This window comes from Haliotis rubra, unplaced genomic scaffold (assembly GCF_003918875.1).
Source record: "Haliotis rubra isolate DU_JTF1 unplaced genomic scaffold, ASM391887v1 Scf1062, whole genome shotgun sequence".
Taxonomy (NCBI): Eukaryota; Metazoa; Mollusca; class Gastropoda; order Lepetellida; family Haliotidae; genus Haliotis; species Haliotis rubra.
In genome coordinates, this window is record NW_025764962.1 from 218,515 (window position 1) to 243,761 (window position 25,247).

A 25,247-nucleotide genomic window follows, 5' to 3' on the forward strand; every position below is an offset into this window, starting at 1 on the left:
AAGAAACTATTTTAGAGGACTTATTCAAATTAGTTTATAAATAACCTTGGAGTTCTGATCAACTGGAATTCTTTCTCAGGGCTTCAAGCACTATATTAATAATAATAATAATAATAAGTCATCTTCTATAGCGCACAGTCTCCAAACACCAAGTGATGGCTCGCGGAGCTTAATCAGAATCTGATTCTTATTGCCCCGGATAACTCAAGCTACCTCCTAGGCGCTAGAAGGTTATAGTCACATGACTTCATCCACCGGGTACCCATTTTCTGCTGGGTGAACAAAGGTAATTTGGAACAAACTCACTTGCCTAAGGTGAGACCATGTGCTTCGTTGTGGGCAGGACTCAAGTCCTAGAAACTCTCAGGAGTCAGGCTGCCAACCACGGTCACCCATCCAAGGTGAGCTCAACCCATCTGAGCTCGGCGTTGCTTAACTTCAACTGATTCATGACCTGACCTCTGTGCACAGGACCACACACCACCACCCATATTGCAACATATAGCAATAAGTTCTAAAGTACTGTCGGAAAAGAAAAAAACTGTTTTTAGGCTGTTACTCTGTATCCCTAAAATTTACACAACTGCAAATAGCATATGTCGAAATAACCCACTGCGGCCTAACTGGGCATTCAGTGGGATGCGTAATAGGATATCCAGAAAAGCATGTTTATTCGTAAAATTAAGCAAAACTTAGAAAAAATACGAATTGCTGCTGAAAACAATAGATCAGACTATAGATGGCAATTAGGTCGCTCAGACAGGTATGATAACGGACCGTCGACTCACCTGGCATGAAATGCATGTGCTGCCTACAGGCACAATTGGTCATCTCAAAGATATTTTGTGCTTTTTCATGTGTGTTGACTATGCCTCATCTATTGATTAACATCTTACGTGTCTTTCTTTCATAAAGTTTATGTTGAGATATGTAAAAGACACTATTGACCACAGCCTCCTGTTTTCTCGACTGAAATGCGATTTTGGTATCTCTGGAATTGCTTTAATGTGGATCAAGTCGTACCTCTCACAACGATACCAGTGTGTGCTTGTTGATGGCGCCCTGTCGTACCTCTCACAACGATACCAGTGTGTGCTTGTTGATGGCGCCCTGTCATACCTCTCACAACGATACCAGTGTGTGCTTGTTGATGGCGCCCTGTCGTACCTCTCACAACGATACCAGTGTGTGCTTGTTGATGGTGCCCTGTCGTACCTCTCACAACGATACCAGTGTGTGCTTGTTGATGGCGCCCTGTCTGATCCCGTCCTGTTGACATGTGGCATTCCTCAAGGTTCAGTCCTTGGTCCAGTGTTGTTTACTTTATATACAACTCAGCTTGGTCAAGTGATTGATGCTCACCAGATAAAGCGGCATCAATACGCAGATGATTTACAGTTAATCAGCATCTTTGATCCTGAACCAAGTCAACATCTGCAGCAACCAAGACAACACAGTGTTGCCAAGACAACAAGACATGGAGACATGGAGGCTCCAAAACAGACTCAAGCTCAATGACGACAAAACAGAATGTATGCTCGTTGGTTCAAAGCTCAACCGGTAACGAAGTAATTTACACTCTCTTCAGGTTGGAAGCAGTCTCATTTCGCTGTCATCATCAGTGAAAGACTTATGAGTCATACTTGATCCTCAGCTGGATCTTGAGGAACAAGTCATTCATCTCGTGCGACTCTGTTCCCTTCAACTGAGAAATATAGGAGCAATAAGAAATTCTCTGACCAAAGAATCAACGCTAATCCTTGTTTTGTCTCTTGTAATGTCTAGATTAGACTATTGTAACAGTTTACTTGCCGGGGCTCCGCAAGTGCTAGTTTCAAAACTTCAACGGATCCAGAATAATTGCGCAAGAGTAGTTACTCTATGTCCAAAGTGTAGCCATATCACACCTGTGCACTGGCTACCTGTCCGTCAGAGAATTGCTTTCAAAGTTCTGTGCACCACCTAGGAGTGTGTAACAGGTGCTGCTCCTGATTATCTCTGTGAACTACTCCAGCTGGACACACCAGCAAGATCTCTCAGATCTGCTTCACAGAACTACTCCAGCTGGACACACCAGCAAGATCTCTCAGATCTGCTTCACAGAACTACTCCAGCTGGACACACCAGCAAGATCTCTCAGATCTGCTTCACAGAACTACTCCAGCTGTACACATCAGCAAGATCTCTCAGATCTGCTTCACAGAACTACTCCAGCTGTACACACCAGCAAGATCTCTCAGATCTGCTTCACAGAACTACTTCAGCTGTACACACCAGCAAGATCTCTCAGATCTGCTTCACAGAACTACTCCAGCTGTACACACCAGCAAGATCTCTCAGATCTGCTTCACAGAACTACTCCAGCTGTACACACCAGCAAGATCTCTCAGATCTGCTTCACAGAACTACTTCAGCTGTACACACCAGCAAGATCTCTCAGATCTGCTTCACAGAACTACTCCAGCTGTACACACCAGCAAGATCTCTCAGATCTGCTTCACAGAACTACTCCAGCTGTACACACCAGCAAGATCTCTCAGATCTGTTTCACAAAACCTCTTGTGTTTACCCAGAGTCAGAACCATCAGGTTTGGCCAAAGATCCTTTGTGTTCTATGAAGCCCACGGAATGGAATAGCCTTCCCACACTCTTAGAACTGCACCATCATACTCAGCATTCAGATGAAATCTGAAAACTTATCTGTTCCAAAACGCCTACCCTACATCCTGAAGTGTATCAAATGAACTTATTTCAGTCCTGTGCTGTGTACTTTGAACATTGGGCGCTTCGAGCATGCATTATGCGTGGAGAAATGCGCATTACAAATGGACTATTATTATTATTATGATACCTGATAACCATAGAAACCCATCATATCAATGTCTCAAAATACATAGGAGGCATGACCACCCAATCGCGATTCAATCGACAGGACTGGATATTATTTATAAATTGTTATGACATGCCGTGTACTTCCCCAGTATAATTGCCCTAAAGGATTATCTTATCTCAGCTGATATCTCTTTCCCCAAGCCCGACCCCAACGATCGTCTGCAGCACCCGTCCAGGTTTTGCATTTGAGACGAACCTTTCTATCTGTTTCTTTTTATAGTGACAGTGAGACGCCATGGTAGCTACATCCTTAATAGTTTCAGCATGAAAGTTATTATTTTTTACGCCAGCTATCATTTATAATGAAGCTACGTCCTTTGTAATATAATATCGTCACACACTAATTTGCATAAAGCCATGGTCTGTTCCAAATAAATCGTTTTGGACTTAGAAAAAAACCGTATTGCTCTTTTCTGCACTAATCTCTCCTCAGTAAAGTCCTTTTTCTACGTTTCCTATCTCCCTACCACTGAGACTGTAGTTAGGCCGAACTTACTTTAACAGTTATTTGCACCTATCAACTACATAAATTGTAAAGATAAATGAGAAAATACAGTTTTTACTATTTCAGACAGTACTTTAGTGACCCTGCTCATTCTGTCACCTCAATCACAGTGCCTGATTAATGTAGTCACGGGTCAAAATTAACGGATGCTAATATGCTAAATGCATTTAACAATTCATAATAGCATTCAAGTTTTTAATAAAAAAATTTTTGTGTTCCATGTTTTTGTTGATTTAAATCAGAAAAATTATGAAAATGGTTGAATAAAAACATCGTCAGTCATACTCAGTTTGGAGTTACTTCCCTTTATTTACTGACGACAATTAACTAAGGATTCGAATATGAAATCTTCAGAACTTACAGCCAATCACATGCTTAGTATAACCTCAGGATTTTCCGATTCAATGATGGTGGACCTTAGCAACCGCGTGCATTTGTCAAATTTGACATTTATGATCAAACATTATTACAACTAATATGGTAACAAACTAATTAAAACGGAAATGTGAAGGGGAAAGTGTTGTGGAATCAGGGATAAGTCCTGACTAAAAGAAAACTGACGGCGGGCACGTTAAGAAATCTACTAAAGCAGTTGCAGGTGTTTGAAGACGTGATTTTGGAATTATTTTTACGTTTTTGCTTATTGAAATTACATTTAGATTGTAACTTAAAACGTCACAAGCAGTCTATCGCTTGTGCTTTTAAATGTTAATTTATAGCCCTGGTAATGAGTTCAGGTTCAGTATGTTCCTCTGTTTGCACCAAGATGCTGACTAAATTGCAGATATCACATACTCTTCTGCAGTATTCATGAAAAAAGCTTAACATCTCACTAACTGTAAAATAGACATATTGTGAGTGACAGTGAGCGTGTTGGGTTCAATGCTAATACCACAATCATCCAGTAAATGTGTCAAGAAGATTAGGCTCAGTTCAAGGATTAGCATGATCAAGTACTCCAATCTGTCTGGGCATTTCATTTATAATAGGGTACTATAGGGCACACCCCATTTTGTATCATTAACCAACCATAATAATTTTATTGTTTCAATTTTGAAATAAATAGTTAGAAAATATAAATGCTCGGCACTTAGGCTTAGAGTCATCAACCCATTTAAGTTCTAGCCCTCAGCCCAGAGGGGTGTACCAACTCTCTGTGGCCACCCAATGTTATTCCATTCTTGTAAATAAAACAGTAATTAGCTTCTTTCTGGGTCACCTGGGATTCGGAACTATGACTGTATGAGTGAGTGAGTGAGTGAGTATAGTTTTACGCCGCTCTTAGCAATATTCCAGCAATTGCGATTGCATAAGTGAGTGAGTTTAGTTTTCCGACACTTTTAACAATATTCCAGAAATTATCATTGTATGAGTGAGTTAGTTTAGTCTTACGCCACTTATAGCAATATGACTGAGTGAGATTAGTTTTACGCTGCTTTTAGCAATATTCCAGCAATTCTTTGCTGTTGGCCCATCATGTACAGTACACAACCCTGTGCACTTAAAAGAACCCACGAATCCGTTAGTATATGACCAGATGGTGGCCACATGAATACGTGCAAACACCCAGTTGCGGGTACAGCAACGTGCAGTAAACTTGGACAAAGTACTGTGACTATGTGTCCCAGTCCACCCAGCTGTGAATGGGTACCTCGTAAGGATGGAATGCCCCATTAACTCGGTGCACCTAGTGGCTGCAAGAGTTGTATGCTCCCCCAGGGAGTTGAGATTGACAATACGATGTGCCGTTGAGATTGACATCCAGTGAACGAGGGAAAAACAAAGCGCCTTTGAGCAGCTGAGCTGAGATGGATATCGGCGCTATACAAATGTTAGTATGTATGTATGTATGTATGTATGCGTTAAATCTTCCATGTCTTTACAAATTCGTCTATACATGTATAATGTCTGCTGAAATAAAACAGCAATGGATTTCAAACACCACATGTAATATTTCCCTTTACTAAGTCACAAGCTCTGAAGATAAGTCTGATACTACTTACCCAACACATACTTACATAATGCACAAAGTTATCAAACAAATTAACATTTTCATTCAATCTAAAACATTGAAACAAACATTGGTATCAAATTGAGATAATCAATGTTCACATAGCCAACCTAAACCTGCCTGTATTAGAGGTTTTTAATAATCCTGACTCAGGTTTGTTCTCAAGTTCACTACGTAATTTAAGAGCTGTATGTAAGCAAACCAAACTTTCAACTTTCAACTTTCATTGAGATGATTCACCGAGTTGGGGATAAGACAGGTATATGCATGTACATGTAATAAGGGAAAGCATTCAGACTGACTGACTGACTGAGTTTGGTTTTAGCAATATTCCAGCAACATCACGGCGGGGGGAAACCAGAAATGAGTTTCACACATTGTACCCATGTGGGGATTCGAACCCGGGTCTTCAGCGTGACGAGCCAACGCTTTAACCATTAGGCTACCCCACCGCCCGAAAGCATTCAGATATGTCAAGGAGTCACAACAAGGTATACATTTATAATTTAGGTCAGACTTTGACACAAAGTACAGTTCTTTGTACAGATAGGGCAGAGTTCACTCCCTGACTGCATATCTCATGTCAAGGTTTTATTTCGAATCAGTCTTATCACTTCCTGGTTGGTGATGAAAAATGTGAAGATAGTTTCACACCCTGGTGCAAATCTTTTATACTAAAAAGGCTCTTAGGCAGACACCTGCCTTCCAATGATTACATCCCCCCTCCAACAACACCTTACCACAACTACCAACATCTTACCCCCTCCAACAACACCTTACCACAACTACCAACATATTACCCCCTCCAACAACACCTTACCACAACTACCAACATCTTACCCCCTCCAACAACACCTTACCACAACTACCTACATCTCACCCTCCAGCACATCACCTTACCACAACTACCAACATCTTACCCCCTCCAACAACACCTTACCACAACTAACAACATCTTACCCCCTCCAACAACACCTTACCACAACTAACAACATCTTACCCCCTCCAACAACACCTTACCACAACTACCAACATCTTACCCCCTCCAACAACACCTTACCTCACAAGTCAACACCTTACCCCACCAGTCAAAAAAAAAATCTTTACAATTGCATTTCATGAAACATAACATAGCCAATTGACTTACACGCCTACAGTTTTCAGGAAAATAGTACTTTAGGGTATTCCCCAGCTGGGGAATTATGACTGAGTGATCAAACAGTAACAACAGGGCTTCACAAAGATCACCAAAACATCCATCATGTGAGTTAAATGTTGAAACATTTTGACATGTCACTAACAGATTGCAATGTCAACCACAAAGAATGTTTTCACGGCAGGTTTGTCTCCAACATGGAAAAACTTCACTTTATTTTCACTTTCACTCGTCAGTAGAAAAACTCCTTAAACCAATGAACTTACAAGTATACTAACAAGCCTGAAAATGGTTGATATTCTGTCCATACTCAATGTGGATACATGTACAGCTAAAGATTTAATTGGCACTAGTATATGATTACAAATAGAAAGGTTTTACCGTAGCATACTCAATAAGCAGCTCTGGCAGTTTTTGTTGGTTTAAGTCTTCACCTTCGCGTATCAATCTCAACAACTAAGTGGCTGGGGTCAATTCCGTTTTGAATAATATTTCAATTTATCAGGAAGTCTCAGATTAATGTGGGCAGCAGACGTCTTAGATCTGATCACTGATAGTGTACTTCTACACTGCAGTTGTAATTTATTTATTTATAAGTTATTTAACCAGATTTTCTGGTCTATTGATCACTTGATTGTCTGGTTTGTGTACGAGACACACTTGCATGGCAGGAGTAGTGCTGTACAGCATCAAGAAAAAATACTTTCATATTTAGGCACATTTTGTGAATGGCGTGTGCTACAGGTAGGGTGGAACATGCTTACCCCTTTCATCTATTATTATTGCTGACCCTCCCTGTTCCAGTCGTATCATTTTCACAGCCGTTTTTCCCTTTTAACTAAACAGTTTTGTTTCTGAGGATAGTAATGTTTTATATTTATGTTTATTACCCACGTGGTCAATGTATGGGTAGTTGCATACACAATCTCGTACGTCACACGAGTGTCGTATAGCGTTGACCTATGTCGTAACAACATGACCTGAGATTCTAACGATTTGATTGGATAACCGATGACCTCACAATTAGGTCACATTCTGACGTAACTATTTTTTCATTCATAACAAACACATGAATTCATTCATTCTACAACTTAAATTCATTGTGGGAATGTAAAACATTGCTAACGTTGCCGTGTTGCTGTTTAATTGTGAGTCGAACTGGGACATTATATACGTCGAAAAACATAAACGCACTGTTTCCACCAGTGATGTTAGCCGAATGAAGCAACTGCAAACCAAGAAACGAGGTGCAACGGGGTAGTTTACTGTAGGAGGCTGTACGAGGCGATGACAACTGACATACATCGTGACGACCGTTACCAAGGCAGTGACGTCATTACAGTGTGACGTCATGCAAATATTGTACTACAGTTCAAAACTCTTCCGCAACTTCTTTATGAAACCGGTTTCAGTTGAAACCAAAAACATAACAAAAATACGCTATTTTGTCAATTTAATGCATGTAATATGTGGGTAATAAATCAAATACCACACTCGGTCTCATTACATACAAATTATACGAAACGAGTGACCTTCCTATGATATCCTCGCTTTCGCTCGGTCAGATACCATAGGAAGGACACTCGTTTCGTATAATTCGTTTCTAATGAGACCTCGTGTAGTATTCTCTATTTATCTATCATACAAACCAATCTGATACCAAAACTTGATCTTTCAAACAGATAAGCAGGCAAGTAAGGTCAGATAAGTAGGGAAATGAATATACAAATGAGGAGATGATATGCGATTTAATTTTGAAAAGCAATTCCTACTTTCTTTAGTATTATTTGTAATATATTGAACACAAAAAGTAGTGATTACTAAATATTTGTGGAATGTTTGTTTTTTGCACCATTTTATAACATCATCCCCCCAAAAAGATATTTTTCAGACTCTGCAATACAAAAATATTCAGAAAATATTTTATAGATTTTCAAATGTAATCCATAATTTTACTCTCCTTTTTTTTCCTGGAGCAGAAATATGGACGGAGAACAGGCACCAAATCGATTGATCATCAATCTTGGCAAATTACGTGATTTCCTTACAAAATGTCTCCTGTGTGTTGCTGCAGCCTGGAACCTCTGTTTCAGATGCTGTCAAGAATCAGGTTTGTTTATTTATTTGTTTGTTTATTTGTTTGTTTGCTTGCTTGTTTGATGCTGCAAACAGCATTATAACACCAATATGACGGAAGTCTTTAAATAGTCATGTCTTGACCTGACAATCCAGTGATTGACGTCATGAGCATCAGTTTATGAAAGTATAACCACTGAAGTCGCCTGTTACAAGCATGAGTAGCTGATGACCAAAGGTGGGCTGGACCTTTACAACATCAGTTTACTAACTATATGCAGGATGAGGGTTGTCTGCTAACACTTCTTCCAAAACATTTGATTTAATCCTACTTTCAACATTATCTAAGAAGTGGGATGATACTGGGGGTATTGTCTACTGGACAAAATATGTTAGGGATATTGGTATTTTTATGGTGCTATTTTCTCCTTGTGTCAATGAATACATAGATCATTATTCATAATTTACATATATCCCTAACTATTTTTGTCCACTATGTATTGTAAGATCATCTTATTTCAAAATACCAAGTAGAGGTGGAAACACCGAGGGCAGCACTCTCCTCTGAGGACATGTGGGCATGTTGTACAAATACAGATACCTTGACTTGATCAATCAACATAGTGAAATGAGCGAGTATGGTTTTACGCCGCTTTTAGCAATATTCTAGCAACATCACAGCGGGGGACACCAGAAATAGGCTACACACATTGTACTTATGTGGGGAATCAAACCTGGTCTTAGGCATGATTAGCGACTGCTTTAACCACTACGCCACCTCACTGCCCCTAGTTAAATGAAAGACACCAGGGCTCACTTGCACAGAATGTTCTTAGCGCTACAATTATTATAAATCCTTAAGATCACGATCTTAGGCTTCGGCTACAATCGCCATCCAAAGCGATTGTAGGCTAAGACCATTGTAAGTTACAATTGAAACTTACAATAGCTCCGGACCATTTGTAAGGAGCTAAGATCATTGTAGTCTGTGACAAAATGGCCTTCACGATAGTGTCTGTTTCACGCAGATAATCAGCTTTATGTTTGGAGACTGCTTTTATATTGCATAAAACTCTGTGGTTTGCCTCGACACTTCAACAACACGGAGAATGGACAACCAAGTTAACGTCGGATACATTGTTATTTACTGTAGTGAACCACAGAACTATCGAGTCGATATCACAAAGTACTATTCCCACCCGATTCAATGCTGGAAAAGGGTGCAACAACATACCTTTTTGATAATCAAGGAAAGGATACTAGCGAATGGTGTCCGCGTGCGATCAACAATGGCCGTGACCTTTTCATTAACTCAAGAGCAGATAATTTTAGTTTATACGCAAGGTGGGAGTGGTTTCCCTTGGCATATGCCGTTGCTGTAGTCTGTCATGCCCAATCTCCGAGCTCATGAAATATATATTTCTTTATGGTCATGGAGTAATTTTGTCTTACGTTTATCTTGAAAGTAATCTACAATTAGATGCATGTTAACTTGCAAAATGAAGTTTCTTTCTCATCCATAAATCTGAAATTGAGTACGCATTTTAAATATATACTATTTATTAATGAAATAGGGATATACACATGCTGAGGCATTAAAATTATTTATCAACGCAATAGGGTTATATCATTAATATACTGTGAATAAGTATTTAACAACTGCTCTCTCGAAATATTATTTAATATTCGCATTCCCCTGTCATGCATTCTTTACAACACTTCTGTAGCAATATCACATTTTCTTTTTGTAAGAAAACTATCCTTCTAGGATATATTTAGGATAGTCACTTCTACCAAAACCCTGAACAAGAACCATTGGCTAATATAGCTCTAGGTGTTAAGGAAATAAAATATTGTTTCTATTTGATGTTTTAATTTTCATAATTATTAAGTCACTAAATCTATACCCAAATATATTAATGTATTTTTTTAGATGCGATCTTAAATACATGCCGCCTTACAATCGCTTCTAAGATCGGCTTTGTGCAAGTGGATTAGGGCAATTGTATGGTGATTGTAAAGTTGATTGTAGGAGCCTAAGATTGATTGTAACTAAGACTGCTCTGTGCAAGTGGGCCCTGGCCATGATAATGCTTTCATTGTTTCATAATCTACTTGCAGCACCTAATCAAACAAATTAACAGTAAGATATTCAATGCCATGTTAATTTCCAAGACAGTCATTTCAATCACATGCAAATATCTTTACTTCTGGATTTGTTCAGGGGAAGACGAGCCTTCTGAAAACTACAACAAGGACAAGTTTTCACAGGAGTGCGGGGAGTACCTTGATAGGTTCTGTCACTGGAGAACTTTAAGGGAAAGACGATTCAAGTTCCTGCAGCTGATTTACAGGTTTTTCCATAGAAGAAACTCGGAAGAAGAAAATGAAAATGAAAATAAAAGGGAATCTGAAACAGAAAATAACCAACCCGTGCAGAATGAAACAGGTGTCATCCACGATATGGGCTTGAGGCTGAGAATCAGAAAGGGAGAACAAGCCAGTGAATCAAGACCAAGCACAGGTGTGATGGTTGACCATTCTGGTTGTGATGCTGAAGCAGATGGACTGAGCCAAGGAAGCAACACTCCAGCTGCATCAACTACAGATGCTGCAGTAACTCCACCATCCAACTCCTCCAGTGTTCCTCCTCTTCTTGATGATGATGATGATGATGCTGATGGAGAGAGGGCCATACTTGGCACATCCGTGATGCCCAGTCCTAAAACAAGGCCAACTGAAACAACCAGTCCGCTGACTCCAATCAACAAGTCAGCTACTTCAGCACTGGCTGTTTTAGACCAGAACAACAGCCCATCCCAACTCATCAAACCCCCAGCTTCACAGCCTACGTCAGATTCTTGCAGCAGCTTCAGTCCCACCATGCATGTTCCAACGAGCAACACAAGTCCCCATTTGGACAGCCCTGTCCATTCAACAGCATCAGTAGCCACAGAGTGCTTAAGGTGAACATCGAAAAGGATCCACCTAGCCAAACTACAGAACCCAGAGATAACTCAGGTCCATCAGCTTTAGTTCTACATTCAGAGGACAAAAAAGACCTCAGACACACAACCTCCTCTACCTCCAACTGGCTTGATGGAAGAGGCAGGAGCTGAAGGTATCGTTGCTTCAGACACATCTCACTCTTTGCAGCAATCCAGAGACAAGCTTATACATACCTTAAGTCTGGACGATGCTGTTGAAAAGGAATATCCCAAGCAAGGTCCTACTGCTGCCTGGAAAGACAACCCAGTCAGTGGCAGGACCTTCACTCATATGCCTCCTGTTGTGGCTGCTCAGGCTGAAGTACAGATTCTCAAGACCAAACCTGGAGGACCTGACAGACTGGGTAAAGCTGCATCCTCCAGACTCCAGACACCTGTGTCAGACAGAAGCAGCCCTGAAGGCCTGACACCATGGACAAATGAAGCAAGGGAAACAGACAAAGATGTCCACAATCCAAACTCCTCATCCAGCAATGGTCCTCACGACACCTCCACACAACCTCCTTTGGCCTGCGCTGAGTCTGATCTGACTTCATCTGCAGCTTCTGAAGAAGCAAGCCGACAGGTAAGACTGATCTTCTTCCTCTACCTGCTTCTGAAACAGCAAGCTCACAGGTAAGACTGATCTTCTCTCTCTACCTGCTTCTGAAGTATGAACCCATTCACGACATTCTTCAACCTCAGGAAATTTCTCCACCAGACGAGCAGCAAACATTTAAAATTGTATGGCAAATATCCTTTGAAACTTAAAACATACTTATGAGAATGCTATGAATGACAGACACTTGTCATTAACCCTGCTCTAACAATAATTTCTTCCTCTTAGGTGGATTTATCCTCTGAGCTGTCCGAAGAAGACGACGTCCATAGTAAGCCAGAGAGCCTTCCTTCAGATAAAGTAGACTGAACCTGGTATGTAAAAGATATGTTCTTCAGCGCTAATCTTTTGATGACCACTCTATTTGCTGAGCTCTTTGGATAATATACTACCCATCAAAACTTTAGACTCACTAGTATAAATGTAGCCACTTACTTCAGTCAACTGTTCTAAACTAGATTTTGCAAAATATTCCATACTGTTTAAAGGCACTGTTTACACATGAACTGAAGTACTGTAAACCAAATTCATAACGTTGAAAAGATTATTGTCATGAATTCAATAAATGATGAAACTCAGTGAAAATTTATGATTTCAGAGCAAAACTTTACACCAAAACGCAGCTGTTCACATACAGGATATTTGCACATGCTTTTCAGCAATTTGATGCTTGATCCTCATGCAATTCATCTGCATAAAATTTGCAGTTGGTTCCACCTCAAGTTAGTGGAGAAATTCATCTTCGATGTAACCACATATATATACATAACGTGATAGTGAGTGCTTTAAGTGAGTCTAAACTTTGAAGGGCAGTATTCTTATCACCTGATTCCTATAACTCTATCATATCCTACACAAAAACAAGTCTATTTTGTTTTAGGGAATTAGGACAATATGTTTGAAATTCTAAGGAACAGAAAATACAATATTCTGTTGTAGTAAATCTTATTTACTTTTCATTTCACTTTGACCTGCCTCAAGACTTTATATTTTAGGAAACATTACTTTGCTAGCAAACTACATGCATATAGTATACTGGGGCTCTTTCTTGAGATACTTTTATTAAACTGCCACTGTGGCAGTAGCTACATTGGAGAGATATCACACCCCTTTGATATAAGACTCAAAGAACACAAAACATCTGCTGTAAAAGCCGACCACAAATCAGCCCTTTCAGAGCATATAATCAACAACCCCACCCACTCCATTGACTGGCAACAGACTAGCATCTTGTCTAGTACTGTTCTCGACAAGCAAAACGGAAAATACTAGAAGCCATCAACATCAGGAGATTAACCCCAGAGATTAATAGAGTTCATTTGTAACAGTCGTGGTGGCCGTAGTCTAGTATTTCAAGGTTTTAAGTATAGAGTTAAGAGAACGCGACCGAACAGTGGGTAGAGAATGCTTGCACATCCACATGGAACCACTTCAACACCAGTGGTGCCAGAACAACGAATCATGTGGAAGGCTGGCATGCAAAGATGAACAAGAGTGGGCATCCTCATCCAAACCTGTTTAAGTTTATTAACATTCTGCAGAGAGAACAAGCCCACACTGAAATCATCATTGGCCAGATCTTGTCAGGTGGACACATGCCTCCTCGAAAAAAGAAGTATGGACAACTAGACGACTGCCGTCAACATGAGAAAGACGACCTCATCGCCAACATCAAGAGGCAAGTGGAGTATACCAATTCGGTATCTCACCTCATTGGACTTTAATTATTTATAACTGTGAAAGTGTGTAATCTGTGTAATAATTTCTTAATATTCTTATTTTGCACTGTATTAATAGTTCATGTAATTTGTGTAAATGCATTAAAAATACTATGCAAATCTTGTGCAATTAAGAACCTGTGTAATATATTTTTTTAACATTGTTATATTTCTTATTTTGTACTGTATTAAAATTTCATGTAATTTGTGTAAATGCATTAAATACTTGAGATGACCCTCCACCTCCTATTCTTCTTCCAATCAACATGCATGACTGCTTCTGGCCACCCCTTAACAATAGGGTGGTGGCAAAACGAGGAGACCCCCTTTAGATATGATGGATAACTATCATTGACAGTACTAATCATGATTCATGTAGCTGTATCTTGAATTAGACATACAGTGGTTGCACAAACACATTTATTTACACCATATTTATTATACTTTCTGATTAAGTCTACTGTCCCTGTTTTGTTGCATCTAGAAGCAGGAAATTTTGATGTTACCACTCTGATTAATATAGACTGAGACGGAAGTAACAAGTCAACAGCAAAATGATTTCTAGGGAACAGCCAAGAGATGCTGCAACCGGCGCTTGGGATGGGAGATAGAAAATAGCCTGATCTTTGGTCCCATCATTCAGACAATTCTATTGTCACATGCATCAGTAGCAATGCATAAACTGATCTACCTCGCGGCTAACAAGCATGATCAATGTCTCAGGGCATTGAGGTAAACGACACAATCAGACAAGACATCATCAGTAGACATTTGCTGACCAGTATCCGTATTGGGACCTAATGATGGTCCAGAATACTGCAAGGTGATGCATGTAAAGTAATATCTAGCTCGTGTCAACAACATGATCAACATACCAGGATGCCACAGTAAGACAACTCACAATCAGTCAAGACAGTAGACATATTTTCACCAACATTAGGTATTGGGACTTATGATGACCAACAAACTGCAAGTTGAAAAATCCTTAGCATTCAATAGTCAACCAAAAGTCTCACCTTCAGTAAATTCTGGTTGGCTTGAAAGGTATCCAAAATACAAATCCTTCTACTTGTACTTTCCATATTATATCTCAGTCAAACAGTAAATGCGCTTTGTCTGTCTCCTGTTCAGTATTTCAGATTCATAATGCACACTGTTCAAAACTTATTTTTTCACGCTTGACAAAAACACACATGCATGTGTTAACTCTACATTCGCTCAAGAATAATTCTTTGTTGCAAAACACATGCAGTTTATTTATTTATGCACGCTTGTATCCATTAGTGGGTTTGGTCATTTGTTTTTGGTTGGTCAGTTAAGCATCACTTAAGAATATTCCACTCATATGATGGTGGTCTGTAAATATTCCTGTCTGTCAGTCAGACAATCCAGTGATCGATATCATGACCACTGATCAACACTGTCAGGTTACAAAGACACAGAGCAGCATCAGCACCACTCACAATCAGATCCCGTGGAAGTCACGAAACCAACCAGCTTTGCCAGGAACAGTCATAATCTGGGATGTTCATCATTTGCAGGAACCGCACTTGTATATAAATCCATATTCTTCATGCATTCTGTTAAATGCTCCTAAACAGGCATATGCACATTTTGCCCAGTGCAAACACTTACGTATCCACCAGCCATACAGTCTCCTTCAAGATACCAGTCAGCTCAAACAGGAAGACATTGACATGCAACCTTGATATGCAACAGGATATTGACTGGTGCAGGTAGTCAGGTGTAAAGCTTTCCAAGAATGCTCAAATTTGTCCTTAGTTTTATTTCTCGGAAGTGTAGGCCACGTGTACAGTATTAGTACTGTGTCCTGGTTACAGTGAGAGACTAGTGTACTTTCTCCGTAAGCAAAGATATAATGATATTACACAATGGCTCTCCAGTTACAACAGTAGTGCTTTTGACTTCGGGTACATTTGCACCAGTAGTATTTGTCAATCAGTTCTTTCCACAAATCAATCAAAGTCAACATGTTCCTCAGAGATGCCGAACCCTGAATCAGATGAAAGCAGAGTCATGCCTTGCTTAAAGTAATTCCCGAGCCCGGAGTTGTCAGTTGGGGGTGAGCGTGAGAGGGGGTTCGGGCCCCTTTTGACGATGGGAGTCTTGGCGGTGTCCCCAATGAAAATCTTTAGATTTAGCTTGGAAATATGCAATTTCTGAACATACTTAACCAGCTAATACTTATAGAACTCAAATGAACATATTTAAATGGCTATTTACTCAAATTCTTTCAAACATTCTAAATTTATAAACATATTTGTATTTTCTAAAAAAATCGCAGTATAATTTATTGACAAATCGGAGAGTGGATTTGGTATTTGAAAATCGGAGTAACATCTCCAAAATCAGAGTAACTCTTCCAGAATCGGGGTGGTTGGCATCACTGTGTTCCTGTGTATCAGTTTCATGCACAACGGTGAGCAGGCAATAATCTGACATCATGTATGTCCTGGTGCATGAAAACTGTTGCATTCCTTAACCTTGCAACACTTCAACCTAATGAAGAAAGTCTCACATGACCCAGGACACAACAACCCTCCAATATCACAGTGTCCAAGCAACTAAAGTGCTTTGCTTAGGTAAACTCTGTTATTCAGCACAGTGAATGTAGTGCTCATCCCCTGATTCAGCACGGTGAGTGTAGTGCTCATCCTGTGATTCAGCACGGTGAGTGTAGTGCTCATCCTGTGATTCAGCACGGTGAGTGTAGTGTGATTCAGCTGAGTGTAGTGCTCATCCTGTGATTCAGCACGGTGAGTGTAGAGCTCATCCTGTGATTCAGCACAGTGAGTGTAGTGCTCATCCTGTGATTCAGCACAGTGAGTGTAGTGCTCATCCTGTGATTCAGCACGGTGAGTAGTGCTCATCCTGTGATTCAGCATGGTGAGTGTAGTGCTCATCCTGTGATTCAGCACAGGGCATGTAGTTTTAGTCCTGTGATTCAGTTATGTGCGAGTAGGGCTGTAACGATTCGGTTCCGCTCATCAAATCAAATATGACATCTTAGTTTCTATTTTTGATAACCATTATCACAATTCTGATTCGATATTTGAGTGTTGTTTTGTGTTTAAACATCATAGTTTATTTCTTTGTAAAGGTTACATCACTTAAATTCCTGATTTCTAGTCAAATCTTGGAAAAGGTTTTTCTATATGATATGTTTTGTTTAAGAAACTCTGAAAGATAAATGAAATCTGATGTGTCTGCTTGTATGAATCGAGTCGAGGGTCCAACATCGAATCGAATCGAATCGAATCGAGGTCTAGGTGACTTGTTGCAGCCCTATGTGCAAGTACTTCTCACCTTGTGATTCAGTTGAGAGAAAAATGCTTTAACAACTTGGCTACACCCTTATGACAAAATAATGAGGAAAATACTTTACTGATAGATCTGGCTGGACTACTCACGTAAACCATCCTTGCAATCTCTCACATCAACAAACTTTTTACACCTTTGCAGTGAATAACATTCAGGTACAACGACTGTGAGTCTCAATTTGAAACTGAATTTGATGTTGCGATAGCATAGTTTCCTGTATTAAGTGACAAGCCAGCTAACAATGGTGAAGGAAGGAAACACTGCAATCAATCTCTGCCAAGTTTCATAATGACTCACAGCTGAAATAATATTTTAGTCATGTTAGTGCAATGTTCATGCCATGTCTGTGCAATATTTTTGCAATGTCTGTGCAATATTTGTGCAATGTCTGAGTAATGTTTGTGCAATATTTGTGCAATGTCTGACTACTGTCTGAGCAATATTTTTGCAATGTCTGTGCAATGTTTGTGCAATGTCTATGCAATATATGTGTAATGTCTGCAATATTTGTGCACTGTCAGAGTAATGTCTGTGCAATATCTGCAATGTCTGTGCAATGTTTGAGTAATGTCTGTGCAATGTCTATGCAATATTTGTGTAATGTCTGTGCAATGTTTGTTCAATGTTGTGCAACATCTGTGCAATATTTGTGCAATGTTTGTATGTTACTGCAATAAGCAATAGTCCAGTTATATGACAGAAGTTTGTAAATACTCAAGTGATTCATACTCTGAGCAACTTCCCGCGACACCTGGATATGATTACACAGCATCCCGCGACACCTCGGTATGATTACACATCATCCCACGACACCTGGTATGATTACACAGCATCCTGTCATCCCGCGACACCTCGGTATGATTACACAGCATCCCATGACACCTGGTATGATTACACAGCATCCTGCGACACCTGGGTATGATTACACAGCATCCCATGACACCTGGTATGATTACACAGCATCAACCAAGTCACACTCTGAGCAACATCCCACGACACCTGGGTATGATTACACAGCATCCCGCAATACCTGGGTATGATTACACAGCATCCCGCAACATTTGGGTACGATTACACTGCATCCCACAACACCCGGGTACGATTACACAGCATCCTGCGACACATGGGTACGATCACACAGCATCCCGCGACATCTGGGTATGATTACACAGCATCCCGCAACACCTGGTATGATTACACAACATCCCGCGACATCTGGGTATGATTACACAGCATCCCACAACACCTGGTATGATTACACAACATCCCGCGACATCTGGGTATGATTACACAGCATCCTCCGACACCTGGGTACGTTGACACAGCATCCCGCAACACCTGGGTATAATTACACAGCATCCCGTGACATCTGGGTACGATTACACAGCATCCCGCGACACCTCGGTACGATTACACAGCATCCCACGACACCTGGGTACGATAACACAGCATCCCGCGACACCTGGGTACGATAACACAGCATCCCGCAACACCTGGGTACGATTACACAGCATCCCGTGACACATGGGTACGATTACACAGCATCCCGCGACATCTGGGTACGATTACACAGCATCCCGCAACACCTCGGTATGATTACACAGCATCCCGTGACACATGGGTACGATTACACAGCATCCCGCGACATCTGGGTATGATTACACTGCATCCCACAACACCCGGGTACGATATCACAGCATCCTGCGACACATGGGTAAGATTACACAGCATCCCGCAACACCTCGGTATGATTACACAGCATCCCGTGACACATGGGTACGATTACACAGCATCCCGCGACACCTGGGTACGTTGACACAGCATCCCGCAACATCTGGGTATGATTACACAGCATCCCGTGACACCTGGGTACGATTACACAGCATCCCGCGACACCTCGGTACGATTACACAGCATCCCACGACACCTGGGTACGATAACACAGCATCCCGCGACACCTGGGTACGATAACACAGCATCCCGCAACACCTGGGTACGATTGAACAGCATCCCGCAACACCTGGGTACGATTACACAGCATCCCGTGACACATGGGTACGATTACACAGCATCCCGCGACATCTGGGTATGATTACACAGCATCCCACAACACCTCGGTATGATTACACAGCATCCCGTGACACCTGGTATGATTACATAGCATCCCGCGACACCTGGTAGGATTACACAGCATCCCGCGACACCTGGTAGGATTACACAGCATCCCGCAACACCTGGTATGATTACACAGCATTCCGCAACATCTGGGTATGATGACACAGCATGCTGTGACACCTGGGTATGATTGCACAGCATCCTGCAACACCTGGGTATGATTACACAGCATCCCGTGACACCTCGGTATGATTGCACAGCATCCTGCAACACCTGGTATGATTACACAGCATCCCACGACACCTGGGTTCGATTACAAAGCATCCCGCAACACCTGGGTATGATTACACAGCATCCCGCAACACCTTGGTAGGATTACACAGCATCCCGTGACACCTCGGTATGATTGCACAGCATCCTGCAACACCTGGTATGATTACACAGCATCCCACGACACCTGGGTTGATTACAAAGCATCCCGCAACAACTGGTATGATTACACAGCATCCCGCAACACCTTGGTAGGATTACACAGCATCCCACCCACACCTGGGTAGGGATTACAAAGCATCCCGTGACATCTGGGTATGATTACACAGCATCCCGCGACACCTGGGTTCGACACATAGCATCCTGCGACACCTGGGTATGATTACACAGCATCCTGCAACACCTGGGTATGATTGCACAGCATCCCCCAACACCTGGGTATGATTGCACAGCATCCTGCAACACCTTGGTAGGATTACACAGCATCCCACTCGACACCTGGGTAGGATTACAAAGCATCCCGTGACATCTGGGTATGATTACATAGCATCCTGCGACACCTGGGTATGATTACACAGCATCCCCCAACACCTGGGTATGATTGCACAGCATCCTGCAACACCTGGGTAGGATTACAAAGCATCCCGTGACATCTGGGTATGATTACATAGCATCCTGCGACACCTGGGTATGATTACACAGCATCCCCCAACACCTGGGTATGATTGCACAGCATCCCACGACACCTGGGTAGGATTACAAAGCATCCCGTGACATCTGGGTATGATTACATCAGCATCCTCGCGACACCTGGGTATGATTACACAGCATCCCCCAACACCTGGGTATGATTGCACAGCATCCCGCGACACCTGGGTATGATTACACAGCATCCCGCAACACCTGGTATGATTGCACAGCATCCCCCGACACCTGGGTATGATTACACAGCATCCCGCAACACCTGGTATGATTGCACAGCATCCCGACACCTGGGTATGATTACACAGCATCCCCCAACACCTGGGTATGATTGCACAGCATCCTGCGACACCTGGGTATGATTACACAGCATCCCTTTTAACACCTGGTATGATTGCACAGCATCCCGCGACACCTGGGTATGATTACACAGCATCCCCCAACACCTGGGTATGATTGCACAGCATCCCGCGACATCTGGGTATGATTACACAGCATCCCCCAACACCTGGTATGATTGCACAGCATCCTGCGACACCTGGGTATGATTACACAGCATCCCCCAACACCTGGGTATGATTACACAGCATCCTGCAACACCTGGGTATGATTGCACAGCATCCCCCAACACCTGGGTATGATTGCACAGCATCCTGCAACACCTTGGTAGGATTACACAGCATCCCACGACACCTGGGTAGGATTACAAAGCATCCCGTGACATCTGGGTATGATTACATAGCATCCTGCAACACCTGGGTATGATTACACAGCATCCCCCAACACCTGGGTATGATTGCACAGCATCCTGCAACACCTGGGTAGGATTACAAAGCATCCCGTGACATCTGGGTATGATTACATAGCATCCTGCGACACCTGGGTATGATTACACAGCATCCCCCAACACCTGGGTATGATTGCACAGCATCCTGCAACACCTGGGTATGATTACACAGCATCCCGCAACACCTGGTATGATTACACAGTATCCCACGACACCTGGTATGATTACACAGCATCAACGAAGTCACACTCTGACCACCGATCAAGTACTTGCTGCTAATCAAACATAATTTAACCTATACCAGTTAACTAGTGTTGTAAGTGAGTGTTTTGTTTGATGAAACTTCCAACAATATTCCTTTTAAATAATAACCATAATTGCAAGGTATGCCATGCCAACTATGACAGATTTTCAACAGAATCTGGTTGTACAATCTTTAAAATGCCACCTCCCAATACATTTCACGGTTTACTGCTGTACAAATACCCTTTCTAACTGCTGTAATTGCTGTCAAGTGAAACTAAAACACGTTAAAACATGGTACATTCATAACATAATGGGATTAACTCCACAGTGGACCGACTTTGAACATGATCCGTCAACTCCGGTTTTCAGTTGTAGAAAAGTGAGACATGAAGTCTATTACCAAAACTGATGGGGCTGAGAAACTGTATCATAGCAAAGGCTGTTTTCAAGGTACAAAATTACAAAAATCTTGATTTTCTAGTGGTACGTTGTGCCACATGATGAGTTGGGAGTGATCTCCCTTGACTGTACTTTTGAAAGCGTCGTCAATTAAACATCGTGTCCTTGGAATTCAACATCTGTAATTGAAATTCAAGAGGGTCACAAGGTCTCTGAAATTTGCTCTTTAGTATTTGACATGACCAAGACATCACGACACTGACCCACCAAAATACATATAGGAAGTAAATAAAAAAAACATGACGTATATTAAATGAAAACGATGAAATACACACTAATTCCTCTGACATATTTACTTTGAAATTAGAAGTTATTTAATTATGTATTGACGTGAATATTGAAATGTCATACCTGTCAGGTGTGAGATTGCAACAGGATCTGTAAGAGGTTGTGTGATGGTATGTGGGATTGGCTGTAACAGGTTGTGTGATGGTATGTGGGATTGGCTTTATTATTATAGTAGTCAAAAGATTCAACACAAAAGGAGGGGATTCTTGCACAAGGAAAGTTTCTGACTGAATGCTACAAATACATTGTGTACGTTGAAATACTTTTTCTGTATCCTGTCTTCATGGTCTTTTCAAGCAAATTCTTGAATTAAAAAGGTGTCACAATAACCCTGATTTACGCAGCTATTCATGTAATTACTGATGTCGCAGTGTTTAAAACTCCCAAAATTCCAACCCAGACAGCTTGACTGGTAACTTTGATAAAATTACCAGTCCGAAACAAACTTGACTGTCCGTTTCCAACAATGAAAACAAAAATGAGGTTTCTGAATACTTTACTATTTGCAAGCATCGCAATGAACAACATATATCGCTAACACTGAGTTTAGGTAAACTGAAAGTACATGTGCTGTGATTGGTTATTGTAAAATGAACTGTCCAATCAGAAATAGTTTAACATTATACCTTAAACACCTCAAACTGACGACAAGAAAACCTGTCTGTTATTATGAAATATTTACTGTTAGGTGTAAAACGCCTACCAGACCAGCTGACAGGCTACTTTTGAAATTTGACCGCCCGAGATGAAGTAGACTGTTCCGAGGGTCGGCAGGCGGGAGTTTTAACGCTGGATGTCGTTGGATACAACCCTATATTACATTACAACAGAATGGAAAAAGGTTCTAACAATGCTGTAAAATACATTTTGAAGAGTGAAACGCATGAATTGTAGCTTTGATAATTTATTTTCATTTTCATCCTCCACACGCAGAGGTTGGTCTCAATCAGGTTGAAGTCACTTCACACTGAGCCGATGTGTACAAAGCGTCTTATATCCATTTTGTGTGAAAACATTTTCATAATTCACCGTTTTTAGTGCAACAGTAATAGAGAGTTATCACTCTACTTGGTGGCATCACCCCTATCATGGACAACATGGACAGGGGTTCAAATTTTTTTTAAAAAGCCTCTTGCCACAGGGCAAGTGACTTTAAGAAAGTAACTTGTCATGATTAATTTTCCACTTGCTCTGATTTTATGACATAATTATGATGATGTAATTATGAAAGAAGAAATCAACATGGTATTTGATGTTAATGTTTACTGGACTATTTATTGGAAAGTGATAAATAGCAAAGAAAGATAACTCTACTTTATTACCATTGCAAAATTTAATAGCTACATTTTGAGCAGATATGAAATTAAATCCAAGTTTATTGCAGTTTGAAACCATAAGCAGAAATTATCTAGTAGCCCACGGACAAGTAAGATACCATTATTTGATTGCCCGAAATGAAAACTGACTTGTCCCGGGCATCAGGCGATGGGATTTTTGGACCCCTGATGGACATCGACATTGTGCAATGTTTGTATGTTACTGCAATAAGCAATAGTCCAGTTATATGACAGAAGTTTGTAAATACTCAAGTGATTCATACTCTGAGCAACTTCCCGCGACACCTGGATATGATTACACAGCATCCCGCGACACCTCGGTATGATTACACAGCATCCCACGACACCTGGTATGATTACACAGCATCCTGTCATCCCGCGACACCTCGGTATGATTACACAGCATCCCATGACACCTGGTATGATTACACAGCATCCCGCGACACCTGGGTATGATTACACAGCATCCCATGACACCTGGTATGATTACACAGCATCAACCAAGTCACACTCTGAGCAACATCCCACGACACCTGGGTATGATTACACAGCATCCCGCAATACCTGGGTATGATTACACAGCATCCCGCAACATTTGGGTACGATTACACTGCATCCCACAACACCCGGGTACGATTACACAGCATCCTGCGACACATGGGTACGATTACACAGCATCCCGCGACATCTGGGTATGATTACACAGCATCCCACAACACCTGGTATGATTACACAACATCCCGCGACATCTGGGTATGATTACACAGCATCCTCCGACACCTGGGTACGTTGACACAGCATCCCGCAACACCTGGGTATGATTACACAGCATCCCGTGACATCTGGGTACGATTACACTGCATCCCGCGACACCTCGGTACGATTACACAGCATCCCACGACACCTGGGTACGATAACACAGCATCCCGCGACACCTGGGTACGATAACACAGCATCCCGCAACACCTGGGTACGATTACACAGCATCCCGTGACACATGGGTACGATTACACAGCATCCCGCGACATCTGGGTACGATTACACAGCATCCCGCAACACCTCGGTATGATTACACAGCATCCCGTGACACATGGGTACGATTACACAGCATCCCGCGACATCTGGGTATGATTACACTGCATCCCACAACACCCGGGTACGATTACACAGCATCCTGCGACACATGGGTACGATTACACAGCATCCCGCAACACCTCGGTATGATTACACAGCATCCCGTGACACATGGGTACGATTACACAGCATCCCGCGACATCTGGGTATGATTACACTGCATCCCACAACACCCGGGTACGATTACACAGCATCCTGCGACACATGGGTATGATTACACTGCATCCCACAACACCTGGTATGATTACACAGCATCCCACAACACCTCGGTATGATTACACTGCATCCTGCAACATCTGGGTATGATTACACAGCATCCTCCGACACCTGGGTACGTTGACACAGCATCCCGCAACACCTGGGTATGATTACACAGCATCCCGTGACATCTGGGTACGATTACACAGCATCCTCCGACACCTGGGTACGTTGACACAGCATCCCGCAACATCTGGGTATGATTACACAGCATCCCGTGACACCTGGGTACGATTACACAGCATCCCGCGACACCTCGGTACGATTACACAGCATCCCACGACACCTGGGTACGATAACACAGCATCCCGCGACACCTGGGTACGATAACACAGCATCCCGCAA

The 25,247-nt window shown here is 41.7% G+C and overlaps 2 protein-coding genes and 1 long non-coding RNA gene across 13 annotated transcripts in view; 1 reads left to right on the plus strand and 2 right to left on the minus strand.

The window, feature by feature from the left end:
* The window catches only part of LOC124278500 (anaphase-promoting complex subunit 5-like), a 130,577-nt gene that overhangs the window by 88,673 nt on the left and 16,657 nt on the right, over positions 1 to 25,247 (minus strand). The window contains exons 1-2 of one of the 8 annotated variants that reach the window (XM_046714248.1): positions 18,645 to 18,781; positions 18,284 to 18,305 (exon numbers count right to left, since the gene is read on the minus strand). The exons of 2 other annotated variants lie outside the window; for them this stretch is intronic. The gene's annotated coding sequence lies outside the window, so the exon portion shown is untranslated. Of the gene's footprint in view, positions 1 to 5,509; positions 5,616 to 12,455; positions 12,533 to 14,980; positions 15,998 to 17,395; positions 17,787 to 18,283; positions 18,306 to 18,644; positions 18,782 to 22,236; positions 22,292 to 25,247 lie in introns of those variants that run through there. 5 more of the 8 variants (XM_046714269.1, XM_046714239.1, XM_046714256.1 and 2 more) reach the window with 5 other exon arrangements.
* On the plus strand, positions 6,578 to 14,172 carry LOC124278574. Of its 4 annotated transcripts, none has more exons than XM_046714324.1 (5): positions 6,578 to 6,671; positions 8,544 to 8,674; positions 10,865 to 12,213; positions 12,475 to 12,560; positions 13,788 to 14,172. In XM_046714324.1, exons 2-3 carry the CDS (start codon positions 8,548 to 8,550, stop codon positions 11,608 to 11,610), a joined length of 873 nt encoding a protein of 290 aa, XP_046570280.1. In that variant the 5' UTR covers positions 6,578 to 6,671; positions 8,544 to 8,547; the 3' UTR covers positions 11,611 to 12,213; positions 12,475 to 12,560; positions 13,788 to 14,172. The 4 variants fall into 4 exon arrangements, with proteins under 4 accessions (XP_046570280.1, XP_046570292.1, XP_046570284.1 ...); XM_046714336.1 differs by having other exon boundaries at positions 13,212 to 13,851; XM_046714328.1 differs by having other exon boundaries at positions 6,634 to 6,719.
* Positions 20,058 to 25,239, minus strand: LOC124278632. Its single transcript, XR_006899139.1, has 4 exons — positions 25,003 to 25,239; positions 20,809 to 21,395; positions 20,500 to 20,594; positions 20,058 to 20,085 (listed from the first exon to the last, which is right to left on the minus strand). It is a non-coding gene; the product is annotated as an uncharacterized LOC124278632 (long non-coding RNA).